At 39.1% G+C, this 17,512-nt stretch overlaps 2 protein-coding genes across 2 annotated transcripts in view; one reads left to right on the top strand and one right to left on the bottom strand.

Moving 5' to 3' along the window:
- Nucleotides 1–17,512, bottom strand: part of ptc (protein patched) — a 98,165-nt gene that overhangs the window by 67,624 nt on the left and 13,029 nt on the right. The gene's annotated exons all lie outside the window — the stretch shown is intronic.
- LOC149425531 (insulin-like receptor) lies at nt 944–3,725 on the top strand. Its single transcript, XM_089646688.1, has 3 exons — nt 944–1,706; nt 1,900–2,276; nt 3,333–3,725. Exons 1-3 carry the CDS (start codon nt 944–946, stop codon nt 3,723–3,725), a joined length of 1,533 nt encoding a protein of 510 aa, XP_089502814.1.

The raw sequence follows: 17,512 nt of genomic DNA, 5'->3' as shown, positions 1-17,512 counted from the left end.
TGTTGAGAGTTTTTTTCGGGTGGCTGCCCTGCGATCGGTTGGATGGGCGAGCAAAAATAACGCGGGTAGGTAGATTGGGGAACAATACGGGAGACGACGATTCCGCGGTGCGCGTGGCGTTTTGCGAGAAAAAATGGATATTACAAAATAATGAAAAAGATCACGCGGATACCATGTACCGATCCTTCGGAGACTTTCAGTGTAAATTTACAAAACACAAAAGAGACGTTTTGACTCCTGCGCGAGATCAGCCGGTTCTTAGTTCGAGTGTGGTTGTTCGGTGAGATTGAAATGTTGAAGGATACAGCCTTTCCGTGTAGACTAACCAAACATAAAACAAACGTTTTGACTCCTGTGTGAGAACGGCCTGTTCTTTGTTCGAGTGTTGTTGTTTGAAGAGATTAAAATATACAATCAGTTATTTGGATTAAAAATGGTTTTATTTGTGAGTGGTTTTGAAGAGTAATAATGCCTTGGAGACTACACTGGATTACCAAGCATGCTGTCGGGGTGACGCAAAGATGAAGCATCATTGTCCCGTTAAACGTTCAATGGATGCTGATTAATTGAGGATGGCTTCGCGCACTCCTTCCCACAAATCTCTACCCGGAGCTAACTCATACGGATTTCGTGGAGACCTGTCGTCCTGCTCACCGCTGGCGGACTCTCCAAACACCTTCAAAAATGATCAAGGTTCTTCAATGCTTTTATACATTATGTCTCCTTGCCTTAGCCCCATAATAGCCCTGGTGATAGACAAGGGTCCATGCTCATCAGACGGGACATCAGACGGGACATCAGACGTGACATTTGGCGCCCAACGTGGGGGCCAAAATGTGAGAAGAGTGTGTTGCTGCATGCGGCGGTAGGTCGGGGATTCTGTCCGCATGTTGAATGTCTGAAGCGGTACGGACGGTGGACAATCATTTGCTCCCGTCTAATCATGAATTTTCTCGCTAAGACATTCATCACGGCAATATGTTCAATTATAATTGGCGTAAGTGCTCAGAAATTGGACGCGGAAGAAGACGCAAACCCCGAGGACGGTATTTGCGAGTCTATTGACTTGCGGAATACGCCTGCCGCTTTGGAATATATCAGAAACTGTACGATTATCGTCGGATATCTGCAGATTGTGCTGATGGACGGTGATCCGGATAAGTTCTTCGATGAATATTCCTTTCCTAAGCTCCGAGAACTGACGCACTTCGTCCTGCTGTATCGCGTTGAAGGATTGCAGTCGCTGGGCCAGCTGTTTCCGAACCTGACTCTGATAAGGGGAAGAGAATTGTTCAACAACTATGCCCTCATCATTTACGAACTGCCGCAATTGCTGGAGATCGGTCTCAGATCCTTGACTACGATAATGCGCGGCTCGGTGCGCCTGGATAAAAACGCCAAGCTATGCTACACGCAAACTGTCAACTGGGAAAAGATCACTGGCCGCAGTACAGGCCACTTCAAGGAAAATGGTCCCAACATCTGTCCGGGCTCCGAGACTTGCAGAGGCTGCGACGAAAACCTTTGCTGGAGTTCCAACAAAACAAACTCAGAAAAGCCACCACCTGTGCGAGATATCGAAGATCTCAATACATTACATTGTCAGAGAACTCCCTCTCCACACTGCCACCCCGAGTGCCTGCGGCTGCAACAGTCTGACGGGCCATTGCCATCGCTGCAAGCACCTGATCGATGGAAATTATTGCGTCACCAAGTGCTCCGAAGGAAAGATTGAATTTCCGGATGCCAACCAATGCATTACCGAAAAGCTGTGCGGGAAAATGTACAGAGGCCGTGGATGGACATGGGAAGGAAAATGCATAAAACACTGCCCCAAAGACCATAAGGAGGTTTGGTCGCTCGGCAACAGAACATGCGTCCTTTGTGATAACTGCCCAGTGGTATGTCTCGGCACCCAAATAAGCACACTTGCTGAGGCTCAGATGTTCCGAGGATGTAATATTGTGAACGGTTCTCTGCACATTCGATTCTCCGGAGAACACAGTGATGATGTCATGAAAGAAATGGAAGAAAATCTCGGAGATATAAGGGAAATAAATGGATACCTAAAAATATACAGGTCCATAACGATCACATCTTTGAGCTTTTTCAAAAACTTGACAGTTATCCATGGAAGAGAGTTAGAGAACTCTCAATACTCTTTGGTGGTATACGAGATGAATAACTTGCAGACTTTGTTCAATACGCCAAACAAGGAGAAGTTGACGCTAAAGAATCTTACAATACAATCTTTTTCCATTACAACACAAAATTATGCTTAACAGAAATACACGATTTGAAGAAAATTCTGAATGTTAACACAACTTCGTTTGGTGTTTCTACGGAGTCTAATGGATTTATGGCGTCATGTCATAGCGTAGTTTTGGAAACAGAGAGCCAAGTTATCGGAAAATCTAACGTTTCCATTACCTGGGATCGCTTTACCCCAAATACTACAAGTCAGAATATCATAGGATATCAATTGTTCTATCTGGAAGAACCGGAAGACGCAGTAGCAACGGACTACGGAAGAGATTCATGTTTCGAGCATGAGTGGAAGTCAATATTAATCCCGGAAACAAGCAAACCCGATATGAAAAGACTCGTGTATAATCTTACTGACCTCACTCCATCTACAAGGTACGCATTCTATGTAGAAACGGCAAATAGCGAAGAAGAGAGCGGGGAAATCGAGGTTGCCTCTAAAAATGGACAGAGCACAATCAAATACTTTGAAACTGAAATGGACATCCCATCTATGCCAGTTGAAGTTTCAACTATTAGTACATCTGACGACACCGTGACAATATACTGGTCCCTAGACCCGACATATAAAGGGACGATTATACGATATATAATTGAACATTCCTTACAATATGACGAACTGGAACGCTTAGATACGAGAAATTACTGTTACAATCCACTCGAGTTCACCTCGACTAATGTCAGAGATAGGACCAAAGAAATGGAAGAAGCTCGACCACCATCAAAAGACGGTAAGAATAATTGCCGCTGCACCGACATGACAACGGATTTTCGCTTCTAGGAAAACTACATATTGACGCAGACTGCTCCAAGTGGTCATGAAATACATCAGCTGACGGGTCAGACCATGCTCTGTAAAGACCAAAAAGCAACTGAAAAGAGCACTGATATTATTAGCGCCTTCAGATGCGGAAGCGTCGACTACAATATTAATAGCGTTGACGTTAATGAGACTGATGGTCACCAACGCAAGACCCGACAAGCCACGGACTTCAAACTCGGAAAAGAGTTTGTAGAAAAACCGACCCCTAGACCCCCCCGTGAAGAATTTGACGGTGAATAATCAGTTCCATGTCTTCTCCGCCGAGTTCTCCGCAGACTCCAACAGTAACTTATCTGTGCACAATTACACCTTGTACGGCCTCAAGCACTACTCCAAATATATGATCTTTATGGCAGCCTGTAAGGGTAGACGAGATGAGGATTGTGGGCCAATATCCATGGTCGTGCAGAGGACGGCACCGATAACCAAGGCCGATGATATAAAGAATTTAAACATTGAAATAGTGAACAATACGTCAGTGGACGTGTTGTGGGATGAGCCGAAGGATCCGAACGGAGCTATAGTTTCCTACACAGTGGAGTACAAGAGGAATGAGGTAGAAGACTTCAAGCCGGTTCTGGAGTGTGTGACGAGATTACAGCACACACACACACATTGGTACGTTCCGTCAGCATAATGGACATAAGTTTGGTTGTCATTATCCTTTGGTCTGAACCCTTCTTTCACAAGTTCATTGGAGTTTTCTTATACTTTTGTCAAGTATCGAAGTTTTATTAGTATCCAAAGAGTCTCCAGGGGACTTGGAAAGAAGGATTCTTATTGTTTTTGTGTGTGAAAGAATTGAGCAATTTTTCATACACAAGATTATATAATATCTATTTTAGTTGTTCAATGTACTAGTTTTAAGGTTAAATATATTTAGTTTGAAATATATATTTTTAAGTCTTAGTTTCTTAAGGAAATTCTCAAATTGTGTTGTTTCAAACAAAGGGAAGTACATACTGCTTTGGCGGGCTTACCTATTAAATAATTCCGTCTGGATATTATCACTTTACCTCTGCTACGTGAGAGTGTGTCTTTGTACAGTTTTGTTAGTCATAAGTACAATTTGGTTAGTTATAAGTAATATATGCATAAGTATCTCATTGCTAGTACCAGTGTTATGCTGTAAATTTTGTAGTACAAGTGTCGATCTCTTGAATTGTGCTCGTACACCTCGTAACCTGTGTCAATTATCTAAAGCACATAGTTGAACACCAATTATATTTTGTTTGTCCAAGAAATTTCGACTCTTTGCTTACGTGGTAAGTGAAATTTTTGTTAGAGTGCCATCTAGGTTACTTCCTGAGTCATATTTCTTGAGCAAGCAATGTTCATTCGAAGAGAATATGCTAGGTATTTTGAAAAAGTAAACCTAATCTAACCACCTTTTGATAGACAGGTATTTATTTGTGTTTTCATAAAACCTGAGCTAAATTTTTGAGGAATAGGTATTTTTTTATATGTAAACCCTGATTCAACCACGATAGACAGGTTTATCTTCTGATTGTAAAATATCATCTAAAATTCTTGGCATTAAGTTATGTAAACCCTGCTCTGAATTTTTTTTTACATCAATTTTGTAATTGATTTTGTGAAGATCTCTTAGAGATTTAGTGGATTTTATTTTTTTATTTTGTTAAGTTCTATTGTTTCAAGTTTTTATCTTAGAATGGTAAATTTGTTTTATATAAACATAGGGAGAGAAAGAGAGTTTAGGTAGTTATTTTATTTATTTTCTGTTAAAAATATATGTGTTTTTGTTTTCTTCTTCAAAGAATAAAGTGGGAGCTTGAGTTCTCCATACTCACTGGTGTCTCAGAGAGATTGTCTCTCGATAAGTGAATAAGTGTTTGCGAATCTCATATTAGAGATATAAAAGTGAAGGTAAAATCCTCAAATATTAATAATAATAACGTTTGTGCAACACCAATCTGAGAATTGGTTTTCTCTTTTCGTTTTCTTGGTTTATAACTTGTTATGTTTTATGGTTTTCTGTAAAAACTTATTTATTTCTACTAGCTTTGTCTTTTATGTACATGTGCGGGAAAGAGAGGTATTCGCGTGTTTTTTTTTTGTTTCAGGATAATTTTACTTCACTTCGCGGCGTAAAATTTCCGGGGGTTGCGGGGAATTGTAACGTCAAAGAATTGTGCAAGTTTGGATTGCCAGGGTAGTGCCCGATTATTGTTTTGTTGAGAGTTTTTTTCGGGTGGCTGCCCTGCGATCGGTTGGACGGGCGAGCAAAAATAACGCGGGTAGGTAGATTGGGGAACAATACGGGAGACGACGATTCCGCGGTGCGCGTGGCGTTTTGCGAGAAAAAATGGATATTACAAAATAATGAAAAAGATCACGCGGATACCATGTACCGATCCTTCGGAGACTTTCAGTGTAAATTTACAAAACACAAAAGAGACGTTTTGACTCCTGCGCGAGATCAGCCGGTTCTTAGTTCGAGTGTGGTTGTTCGGTGAGATTGAAATGTTGAAGGATACAGCCTTTCCGTGTAGACTAGCCAAACATAAAACAAACGTTTTGACTCCTGTGTGAGATCGGCCTGTTCTTTGTTCGAGTGTTGTTGTTTGAAGAGATTAAAATATACAATCAGTTATTTGGATTAAAAATGGTTTTATTTGTGAGTGGTTTTGAAGAGTGATAATGCCTTGGAGACTACACTGGATTACCAAGCATGCTGTCGGGGTGACGCAAAGATGAAGCATCATTGTCCCGTTAAACGTTCAATGGATGCTGATTAATTGAGGATGGCTTCGCGCACTCCTTCCCACGAATCTCTACCCGGAGCTAACTCATACGGATTTCGTGGAGACCTGTCGTCCTGCTCACCGCTGGCGGACTCTCCAAACACCTTCAAAAATGATCAAGGTTCTTCAATTCTTTTATACATTATGTCTCCTTGCCTTAGCCCCATAATAGCCCTGGTGATTGACAAGGGTCCATGCTCATCAGACGGGACATCAGACGGGACATCAGACGTGACAAGACGACAACAATAATATCGCCGAACGAGTGAGATACGAATAACGTGATAAAGCTTTCGCACGAACTCCGATATCCACCTATTGCCACAAGTATTTATGTGGCGTCAGTTCTCGCTAGCGAAATGATAACAGCATCTATTTTTTCGAGTTCGAAAAGCGACAGAAAGAAATAACAAGATTATGTTTTGGCAACGTAAACAGTGTGTTGAGACGTGCTCTCCCGGAATATGTGGTGTCAAAAATCTTTCTAGGAAGATCTTTGCCGCCAAAACAGAAGGACGTTTTATGATCTCCACTCTTTACGAATCATCACGGATGAATACGCGCGTGCTCGTGGGGCTGAATATAGAATTAGTACCGTCTGAAGTGTGGCCTAGCATACTTTCGACTAGTAAAAACGAACAGGCGGTCATATTTACGATACAAAGCTTTGAGGGACAACCTCCTATTCCGCCAATTGACGTAGACAAACACTAGTGCTGGTCAGGAAACCTGTTAATTCATTCGTAAGGCCTGCAATCCTGTTTTTACAATAAATAATAATAATATTAGGATGATTTGTATAGCGCAGTTTTTGTGCAAAATCACCTCAACGACGCTGTACAAACATATAATACATTTATCTATCTTATTACTAACTATAGTCTGGTTAAACAATTGTCAATTTATGGCTAACAGATTGCATCCACCGGTTCGTCGATCACTAATACAAGGCTATATTTTCAATGCAACCCGGAATTACCAATAATGTGAAGAGATTCTTAATAAATTAGGAATAGTCTAACTCTCCAATCTTTTTCTTGATATTTTCCACATAAATTGCTCATTTAATTTAAATTTATTCCTTTACTTCAGAAGACCCTTCGTACCCGTACAGCATCCCTACAGTATAGAGGATCTCCACCATCACGCTTCGGCACCGATAATCTGAATGTCAAGGTGACGCCAACAGCAGATTTGTCGACACAACAGAAACCTTTATTGTTCTGAGGAAATCGTGGGGCGTCAGTCTTGGGTGGCCGCAAGCCAGCGACACAGATCTGTTAACGTGTAAAACAAAAAGCACGCATGAACCGAACAGGACCTGCGTTGTTTTAGCAGCCATTAATCAGTCAGGTCTTAAGTGACCGTGACACAGCCGATTCGTCATTAGAGGTTATGAAAACAAAGCCGCTTATACAAAATAATCATAAAAATTCGATACTCGACCCTACGAGCCACGAAATTCGATTCGTTTTGTTTCTTGCCCAATTTAAATGGCCCGGTCTAATACCGTGCATGCAGAATTTATTTACACAATTTCTTGAAGGGTCATTATTTACAAACATCTTATCGTTAGTAGTGCAAAAAAAAGTTAGGAAATTATTTTATAAAATCAAGACATACATATCTGTTTTCAGGAGAACAGTTTGAGTTTTCCAAATTTCCCTGTAAATCGAAAAAAACGTTATGTTTCACTGGTACTGACAGAGTTAGGCATATCGAAGGAAAAAATATATATTGATCTAAAAACATAGATGTTTATTGTGTCTTTAAAGCAATACAAATAAAAGTGTCCTTCAGAAACTGGGCATCACATCCTCGGTGAAATAATGCGAGGAAAAGCGGTGCTATGGCGTCGAGTGCTACATGATATCACGAACTTTCTCAGAATGCGATAATTCATCTCTCGGATCGGTACAGTACATAGTAGCCGATAATGGTCCGTAAGTGAAATAAAGAAAGAAGGCAATGGTCTCGGTTCGCGGGGATACCGCAATAATAACACCGCGGGACGCTCGCCCGGGCACGGGCCGGACCTGCCGGACTGCAATGCATTCTGGACCAGCCCACTTGAGGAATTCGCTGAAATACTACGAAATAACTGTGGCTTTATTGTTTTATGCGCGTCGAAGTGTGCAGGGGCGCAGCATCCTTATGGACAAGTTGAGCCGTGTGCAGCGCACGCGAGCTAAGGAAACGAGGGGCGGCCTTCACAACTATCACAAAATTCAGATAAATTCTCATATGCAAATATGCATAATAAAGAGTAAGTCTTATTAAAAATATGATCAAGTTTTAAGACAGTATAAATGAGATCTTTGAGGCGTAGGTGTGGCAAAACCAAGAGTATAGACAGGGTATAAAAGTTTGAAAAATGTGTCGTATAAAATTTTAAATAAACATTGATTTCATTATATTGGTTCCCCGTTTACACTTTTACCTGTATGCCGTTTATATACTGTTGCCAAATCTTGAAATTATGATCACAAAGCCTCCGCCCGCATGGCGTCGAGCACAGATCCACATACCAACGTGATACACACAACTACCAATCATAATAAATACACTGATATTACATTAACTTTAATTGTTGGCTACCTACCATTACCAACAGATTTGCAAAAGTGCAAATCATAGGTGTATATTTATATTATGTTTATATTGTGATACCAGAACCATATTTTGGCAGCATTTTTTCGAACATCGTTGGCTGAATATCTTGAGACAGCCCTGGTAGTTTGTAATATGCCATGGCGTGCATTGTAAATAACGATCACTGTTAGTATAACAAATTATTTACGATCAAACATATGAAATATATTGAAGGAAGCTGCAGTAGTTTAGCCTTGACATACTTTCACCAAAACCAGTAACAATACGCAACACACGAGGCGACGTCACCATCAGGTTCTGGGGTACGAAGCGCTACCATGTTACTTCCAATCGGTGAATTAATTATGTTGGCATTCTAAGAGCTAGTAATATAATGAAAAACCTGTTAATTATTTATTACCCTGATCAGGAACACGATGTGTACATCGGAATCAAAATCAATTAAAGAATGAACACCACCACTGGAATTACTGGACGTAGAGCGAATAATAAAAATTTAAAAAAACTATCGACAGAGTGTGACAATTTGAGTATGCAGTTAGTAAATAACTTGCTGCATAAAGTATAACATCGCGGGCTCAAAGTTAAGTAAACATTGAGCAGCGCTGCAAAATTTTGATTTATTAATGTGCATATGAAAATTCAACAGCAAAATGCTATGAATCAAAACAATGTTTGAAAATTCCAGAACCGTTAAATGTTTAGCGTTTTTCAAGTCTGGCCGGCAAACGGCAAAAACTTACTTCACTAGCACACGTGTATAGTTGCAATTAGAATTACAAGACCGTTGTGGAATAATGATTGGCAGCGTGTTCGTTGGCGGTGGATGGCGGCGGATGGCGGTGGATAGCGGTGGCAGCCCTGCTCCGAGTTGAACGCCGATGGCATTATGTATTTTATATCGCGGACCACACGCGGCGTGAATATATTTATTTCCTCGCCAAATAAATGACATTAAAATAATGCGCGCGGGGAATGGAGCCAATAATGTAAGCAAACCGGTAAACTTCAATCGCCAACAAATCTTATAAAAATGATTAGACCATTACATAAACTGGATAGACTTTAAGTCAGCACATAAATATACAGGGTGTATCGGCACTAACCCGACAAACTTTAACCAGCTATTCCTTAGCACATTTGGAGTAAAAAATGTTATGTACACTTTGCTGTCCGGTAACATTTTTTTTCTTTTAAAAACAAAAAATAAATAAAATTTCCACACTCCGCTACTGCCCACAGTATAGGGGTAAAATAATTGGCAACGCCGCGCTACTGTCATCTCTTTCACACATATTCTGTCTCAAGTCCCGTGTGGTTCCCGCCACCCCGTCTCGTATCAGTGGTCAGTGCTGTTTTGGGAGTTCGCATGTCATCAAGTTTCTAGTTTCGTTTTTGTTTTGTTATCTAAGTTTTTACTGTTGAAATATGCCCCTCAATTATCCACCTGCCGAGCAAGCAGATATTGTTTTTGTTTATGGATTTTGCAATGGAAATTCACGAGCAGCCGTAAGGGAGTATCGCATGAGGTTTCCTGGAAGACGCGTCCCACACCATGCTACCTTTGTCCAGGTTTGTACCCTATCAATTGTTTATTGAAACTATTTACATTCATTGATAATGCCAAAAAGCGCTTTTGAAATTTAAACTGGGAACATTAAAAACATAACAAGGGGCCACCAACTTTAAAAATGTAAATTGTACTTTAGGTGATTTGTGTTCAGTGGTCACTAAACGGCGTTTTAAAAAGTTAATTAATTTTAATCTCTAATAAATGCATCATTCACTGCAATTGAATTCACTCCCTTTCTCACCATGGGATTATTTAAATTACTTGAATTCAATTTCACCCCTGTGAATCCAAGATATCAACCGTACCTAGTTAAGAAAATTATAATTTAAAACACTTTGTTATACATTTTACTATAAAAAAATGAAATAAATGAAGAGAAAACGTAAGTTTTCTGATATGTGCCTAAAATAAGTGTTCTTTAAAAATAAAATGAGTGAAAAAGCCCGCGATTGTTTATTTGACATTATTACTGAGCTGAATAATAAAAGCAGTTGTTATTTGTTGTTTTGTTTCAGATGTATCAACAATTGCGTGACTGTGGCATCGGACGGATTGAAGGCGCCGGCGGAGGACACAACATCGTTCCTGTGGCAGTTGAGGAGAGAATCCTGAACTTAATTACCGAAGACCCCACGCTGTCCGTGCGTCGGGTCGCTCTGATGATAGGACACAGGGAACACATGGCGGTATGGAGAGTTCTGAAGAAGCACGGGCTCAAACCTTTTCACTATAGGCGCTGCCAAGGCCTCATGGAGAATGACCACTTTTCCAGAGTCGTGTACTGCAGAAGAATGCTGCATAATGTCATAAGAGATGCAGACTTCATGAAAAACATATTGTTTACCGACGAAGCACAGTTCACTAAAACAGGAGTGCTAAATGTGCACAACTTGCACCATTGGGCTGAACAAAACCCCAAGCTTGTTCGGGAGTCGTCGAGCCAGGACAGATTTTCCATCAACATGTGGGCAGGAATCCTGGGAAATCAAATACTCGGTCCAATCGAGTTGCCTCCCAGACTAAATGGACCGATGTATTTGGAGTTCTTACAAGTGCAACTGGGCGAGATTCTGGAAGATGTGAACCTCGAATTACTACGGAGAATGTGGTTCCAGCACGATGGAGCCCCACCACACTATTCGATTGCCGTGCGGAACTACTTGGATGTCGAGTTTCCTGGTCGTTGGATAGGCCGTGGAAGTCCGGCCATTGCTTGGCCACCAAGATCACCCGACCTGACCCCCCTGGATTACTACCTGTGGGGGGCTCTCAAGGAAAAAGTGTATGCTAAGCCAATAGCCTCAAGAGAGCAACTGCTCGAACGAGTGATGGAAGCCGCTGCAGAAATTAAAGCAAATCCTGCAAACTTAAATAATCAAAATATAACAAGACTACACGCTTGCATCGAAAATAATGGTAGTCACTTCGAACAAATGCTCCAATAAAAAAATTAACATAAACTACATGTCCGCATTTTCATTTATTATTTATTGGTAAAATTCTCACAATGTCATTCATTTACACATCAATATTACCTACATATCAATATTTAATAAAATCTGTAGAAGAGTATGCCCGTCGGCATTCAACAAGTTTTTCGACAAGTGTGTCGAAAAGCGTCTTCTCTCTTTCCTACACACTAAATATTAATGGTTAAAAATGAGACGACTGATGCTTGTAAGCGCGCCAATACGTAAAAACAACGAAACTCGAATAAGAATTGCCAGGTGGGTTTTTTAATCGCTTTAATCTGACTTTAAACAATAATTAAACACGTAAAAATTATTTAATATAATATTACAGTACAGTACTTTGAACCTTCGCAATAAATTTATTTGATTTTAAGTTTAGTTTGTAGAACTCCATTTCAATTTAGAGATTTTTTTTATTTTAACAGTCTTATTAAAAAATTTATAAAAACAGTGTGTTTATAAACAAGTTCTGCTAGTTGTAATTATTATTACGCGTGACAGCTGTTTCACCTTCTGACGGCATTATCAAACTTTGGTAAAGCCACTTACAGACGACGTAAGTGATAACTTTCTTTTTTTATTATTCTGGCTTTATTGATTTCCGAGTAAATTGTCGTAAATTATTATTTGCTAATCCCAATATTATTTGCTAATGCTAATAATTAAGTGAAATTTTAAACAATGCAATAATAGGATTATTGCATTGTTAATTTCACTTAATGTCGTTGGTATTTCCAACTGATGACTCAGGGGTTTATTTCCCTGAATAATTAAGTATTTTGGGGTCTAATTATTATGCATTTCATTACATCCGATAATTTAAACAATTTTTATGTTGAATTGGGGTAAGTTTTATGGCTAAGGGAAGGAGTGGAAGGTGAGGAAGTACCTGGATATTCAGATCTGGTCACCAAATACGGCTAGTCATTTCAAGCAACGTTTAAATTCTAAACCTGGATATTCAGATCTGGTCACCAAATACGGCTAGTCATTTCAAGCAACGTTTAAATTCTGAACCTGGATATTCAGATCTGGTCACCAAATACGGCTAGTCATTTCAAGTAACGTTTAAATTCTAAACCTGGATATTCAGATCTGGTCACCAAATACGGCTAGTCATTTCAAGCAACGTTTAAATTCTGAACCTGGATATTCAGATCTGGTCACCAAATACGGCTAGTCATTTCAAGCAACGTTTAAATTCTAAACCTGGATATTCAGATCTGGTCACCAAATACGGCTAGTCATTTCAAGCAACGTTTAAATTCTGAACCTGGATATTCAGATCTGGTCACCAAATACGGCTAGTCATTTCAAGCAACGTTTAAATTCTAAACCTGGATATTCAGATCTGGTCACCAAATACGGCTAGTCATTTCAAGCAACGTTTAAATTCTGAACCTGGATATTCAGATCTGGTCACCAAATACGGCTAGTCATTTCAAGCAACGTTTAAATTCTGAATTAATTAATCAATTACGAAAAAGCGTGGGGTTAAGAATATTTTTTTTAAATTATAGTTGTAATTTATTGTCGATTTTTTAAAAAAATTGCGATATTTTAAATAAAATTTAATAATTATTGTTTAAATAAATTAGCAATCTGGCAGCATTCATTTGCAGGTGGTCAATCCAATGCAGTCATGACGTTTGTGTGAGTGCTTTCCTTTGTCTCAGTGTGTTGCGCAGCAGTTTTATATGAACCGTTTTTTGATTCATCGGGATTGTTTTTAAAACTATACATTCTTTGTACCTTCAAATTAGTGGAAATAAACTTAAGTGTGTCAAGCTGCTCGTTATATTCCGGTAATTCTGGAAGGCTTTTAACATAAGCAATAATATTCATAAATCACATTCCGCGAAGTTGTAAATAACTAAATTTATTAAAAAATATACGTTGTAGGATAGCCTAGCAAGTAACATTTTGACAGAGCACTTACGGTGATTTAAAAAACAACGGCGCTGTTCAAATAATCCAATTATTATTATTGATAAGTACCTAAGTGAGGAAAATTGTTTTTAAAAGTGCTCAGAATTATTGGACTTCGATTATAAATTCAGGAAATCTACTAATTAGTTTCTTAGTTTCAAAATTAGACTATTTAATACGTGAAACGCGTAAGAGGTGAAACCAAAGCATTCCAGAGGTGAAACAATTTAGATACAAAAATAAAACTGATGTGTACAATACAAGAAGACAATCAGTGATTCGCATACGAAAAATGTGAATAATCATTATTGTTAAATAAAATATTTCTTTTCTGGTACTGGATTATGTAATACGGGCTTCGTTCGCAGCAACACGCGAGAGTTGCGATGTTGCTTTCAAATTTTGACAAAGGATAAAACAGTGGTGACATGTGGTGAAAATATGTTTAATTAATTTTTTATTAAAAAAAAACGTTACCGGACAGCAAAGTGCACATAACATTTTTTACTCCAAATGTGCTAAGGAATAGCTGGTTAAAGTTTGTCGGGTTAGTGCCGATACACCCTGTATAATAAGAAGAGTTTTTTCTTTGTAAAATGCGTAGGAAGAACACAGGAAAGCATTTTTTGTTGAGATCAAAGACCAGAATTAAAGAATTCTTTGATATTTCACCAAATAATAACATTACTTACTTCAGAGGTTTTTTTTAATGAATCTACATTTTTTATGTCTGACGTAGACAGATTTTCCAAAAGAGCTGGGGGAGTGGAAATTAAAATTGCTGGCACTGATAAGCATTCAGTTTCCATTACGTGGAGAAAAATGAGTAGTGCTGATTTATTGATAATCCGGTTAAAACGGGACTGCAGGCCGCTTCCTGGTAAACTTTTAGTAAATTAGTAATATTGGAATACGTATTCCGATATTAAGAATGACGAAATGCGAAAATGATTTTTATGAACACGTGTTCCGACATCGTGACCAAACATTGGTATTATACTAAAAGTTTATCATGATAATGAGAATGATGAAGAGTTTTCTCCGTGTACGTAAATACTAGAAATCGTGATTTATTTCAGTACAGAAATTAACTGACAAACTACCATGTGTATTCCTCATTGCCCAGAATAATACTAATGGAGGGAAATAATTATCCAGAGTCAGTGGACATCTTCGATATATCACTAAACAAATACAAAAGATTGTTACTGAGGCAGTTTAGTTATGTACTGAAAAAAAAAATTGTCGTATATAAAAGTCTCTAAAAAGGGCGTAAATAAATTAAAATAAACAAAAAAGTAAAACATGGTGGTTGGTTATCTAAAAAACATTTTACCATATGGGGTAAATGAAAATGAAATAGGCGTTTACATAGGCACTCAGACGAGGCACAACCTTGTAACGCGGAAAAGGGAACGATAGAGTTTCAGACCACGTGGGAGTAGTGGTCAGATAGAGTTTCTGGGGTCCGAGGGCCATCTGTCACCCGCAGGGGGCCCGGCACGCCCCCGCCATATGGGGACTGGATGAGGACCTCACAGACTCTCCCTCTGAATGCTCTCAAAGGGTCGCCTCTCAGACTTGGTTAGGAAGCGTACTAACATTAATGTGAATGTGTTAAATACCGCACAATTGAATGAACGGTGTATCTAAACAAGATAGCCTCGTACGCGATATCACTTCGTCGGAATCTTGGCAAGTTCTGCACGAGTGTAATAACATTACCGTAAACGCCATTAACAGAGGTCGTGGTCAATAGTAAAATGATTAGCACGCTTTTCGTGCATGGAACTCTCATAAATGAATGGTTTTTCGCCGCAGACCTGATGCCGAGACGATAGTAACAACACCTACGGTAAATCGCACTGGAAGCTGGAGACTAATCGGCCAATCCAGCGGATTTAACACTCGCGGAGAAGGGAGATCCACTGCGAAGGAGGTCGAGAGGCATTGAGGCACGGGGCACTTGAATAATGGTGTCAATCATCACCCATCGAGCTGGGAGGTCCGACAAAAGAACCGACTGAAGCCAATCTTGGAGGAAATTTAAAGACACAATGGCGTAACTAAATTCGAGAGCGAAATAAATAACTCTAATAACTGACGCGCGCCAAATGAACAAAAACCAAAGAATGGACCAGTGAGCAAGGCAAAACGATAGTGCAATTAGTTTTTAAACAGATTTCGACAGTCGAAAATAAAAACACACGATGGCTACAAATTAAAGTAGCAAGTCAGTTTTTGTTGATTTTATTTTTAAAGATAAGATTTATGGTAGTTACCTACCTAATTTCGCTGAGCATAACTCTTGTTGAAAGGGTGCATTGTTGTGTTACATTCTACCTCAACTTATCTGTTTTATTTTATTTTATGTAAGTAGAACACAAGTCCAACAGAATTCAGGTCTAAAATAAAAAGTGATACCTTTTAAAGCTGTCACACCCTTAAATTAAATATACCATTCCTGAGAAAAAGTCCAATTATATCCATATTTTCAATTATGTCCTAAATCCTGTATCTAAATTTCGCTAAAAAACAATTAGTTAATGTTAATCAAGTGACCTAACACGTAAGTATTTTACTGTATATCATCTCCATATATAGTTTGTAGATCATTGTAGAAGTGTATTATATATTTGTACAGCGCCCTTGGGGTGATTTTGCACAAAAACGACGCTATATAAATCATCCAAATATTATTATTAAGAGTCCCAACTGTACCCAACCGTCTGGAGCCAGTGAAGACTATGGCATCCCCAATTGGGGTATGTTGTGATGCTGAAGGTGATGGCGAGGGGAAGGAGCTCGGTTAAAGGAAGGAGTCACCAAACATGGCTAAAGCCATTCCAAGCAACGTTTCGATTCTGAATGGTGGTCTTTCACCAGGGCGATAATTAAAGTGTCTACCACACTATTTAACGTTCCCCACCGGGCTATCGACAATTTTCTATGCTAAATGATATAGAAAGGTAAACCGCTGATAGAACCATTGTAATCTTTCTATTTTTTCTAAAGGACATAAATCTTTAAAATTAACTTTGAAATTTGATGAATTGTTCAAATTCTGTAATAAAAACAACTTGCTCTTAACCTTTGCCGATTAAAACGGAGCACTCCGCATCAAAATATAACATACATTTTAAATAAGTTCATTAATAATTTTGAAGTGGGTAGCTGTGCTGTAAAAGAGTATGTCTAATGGTGGTACATCAGCATGATATCCAGATTCTCAATGGTCAGCGCCAGAAGATGGCGTATCATGTTCCAAAGCCACGGAAACGGGCAGTTCGAGTGCGGGTATCTTCAAGATGAAGATGTGCCGCCATATGGTCCAGCGAACGCCAGGTGAGAGACTGCCAGGAGGCTGGGTGTGGGGAGGAGAAGGGGAGATGATCTCGGTCGCCCCGGAACATTCTCGATTTCTCTACCAGAGCGGGGAACTTTCGGTGGCATTCCGTGATACAAATAACGAATGCGGTTGTCGTGGAGAAAAATAATATCAAATAGTTAAGAGTTACATAACAAGTATTTGGTAACTGTGTCTAAATAAACAAAAACATCTTTTGCACTTCGATGCAGTGTAAAAGTGATAGAATAAAAGATGTGACAGGAAGACGTGGAATGAACAAGAAAATCAATTAAGAATCTCTTCAAATTATTCGTAATCCGGTTGAAAACGGGACTACAGGCTCATAACGAATGAATTAATAGGTTTCCTGTTAAACTTTTCGTAAAAGAGGAATGTATTATCAAGACAAACGCAGGTGCATGAACACGTGTATTAAGGAATTTACTAAAAGTTTAACAGGAAATGACCTGCAATCCCGTTTTTAACCAGAATACCAAAAATTTTAAGAGATATTTAATAAATTACCAATACTCATTTTTCTCCGTGCATTACATTTAACATTTTAACAATTTTGTGTGTTGACCATTGTAGAGAAATGGTGTGAAGTTAGTCTCAGATAGCCAGATTTATGTCAGCATCCCAACATTTCGCAAATCCGGATACCATGGTGCCACTGCCTCCGGACAATAAAACTGTTGTTGTGTAGCATAAAAATGCTTTTAC

The sequence above is a fragment of the Hesperophylax consimilis genome, chromosome 3 (genome assembly GCF_061612785.1).
Source record: "Hesperophylax consimilis isolate HC1 chromosome 3, BYU_Hcon_1.0, whole genome shotgun sequence".
NCBI classification, from domain to species: Eukaryota; Metazoa; Arthropoda; class Insecta; order Trichoptera; family Limnephilidae; genus Hesperophylax; species Hesperophylax consimilis.
This window is presented reverse-complemented; position numbering and strand designations above follow the sequence as displayed.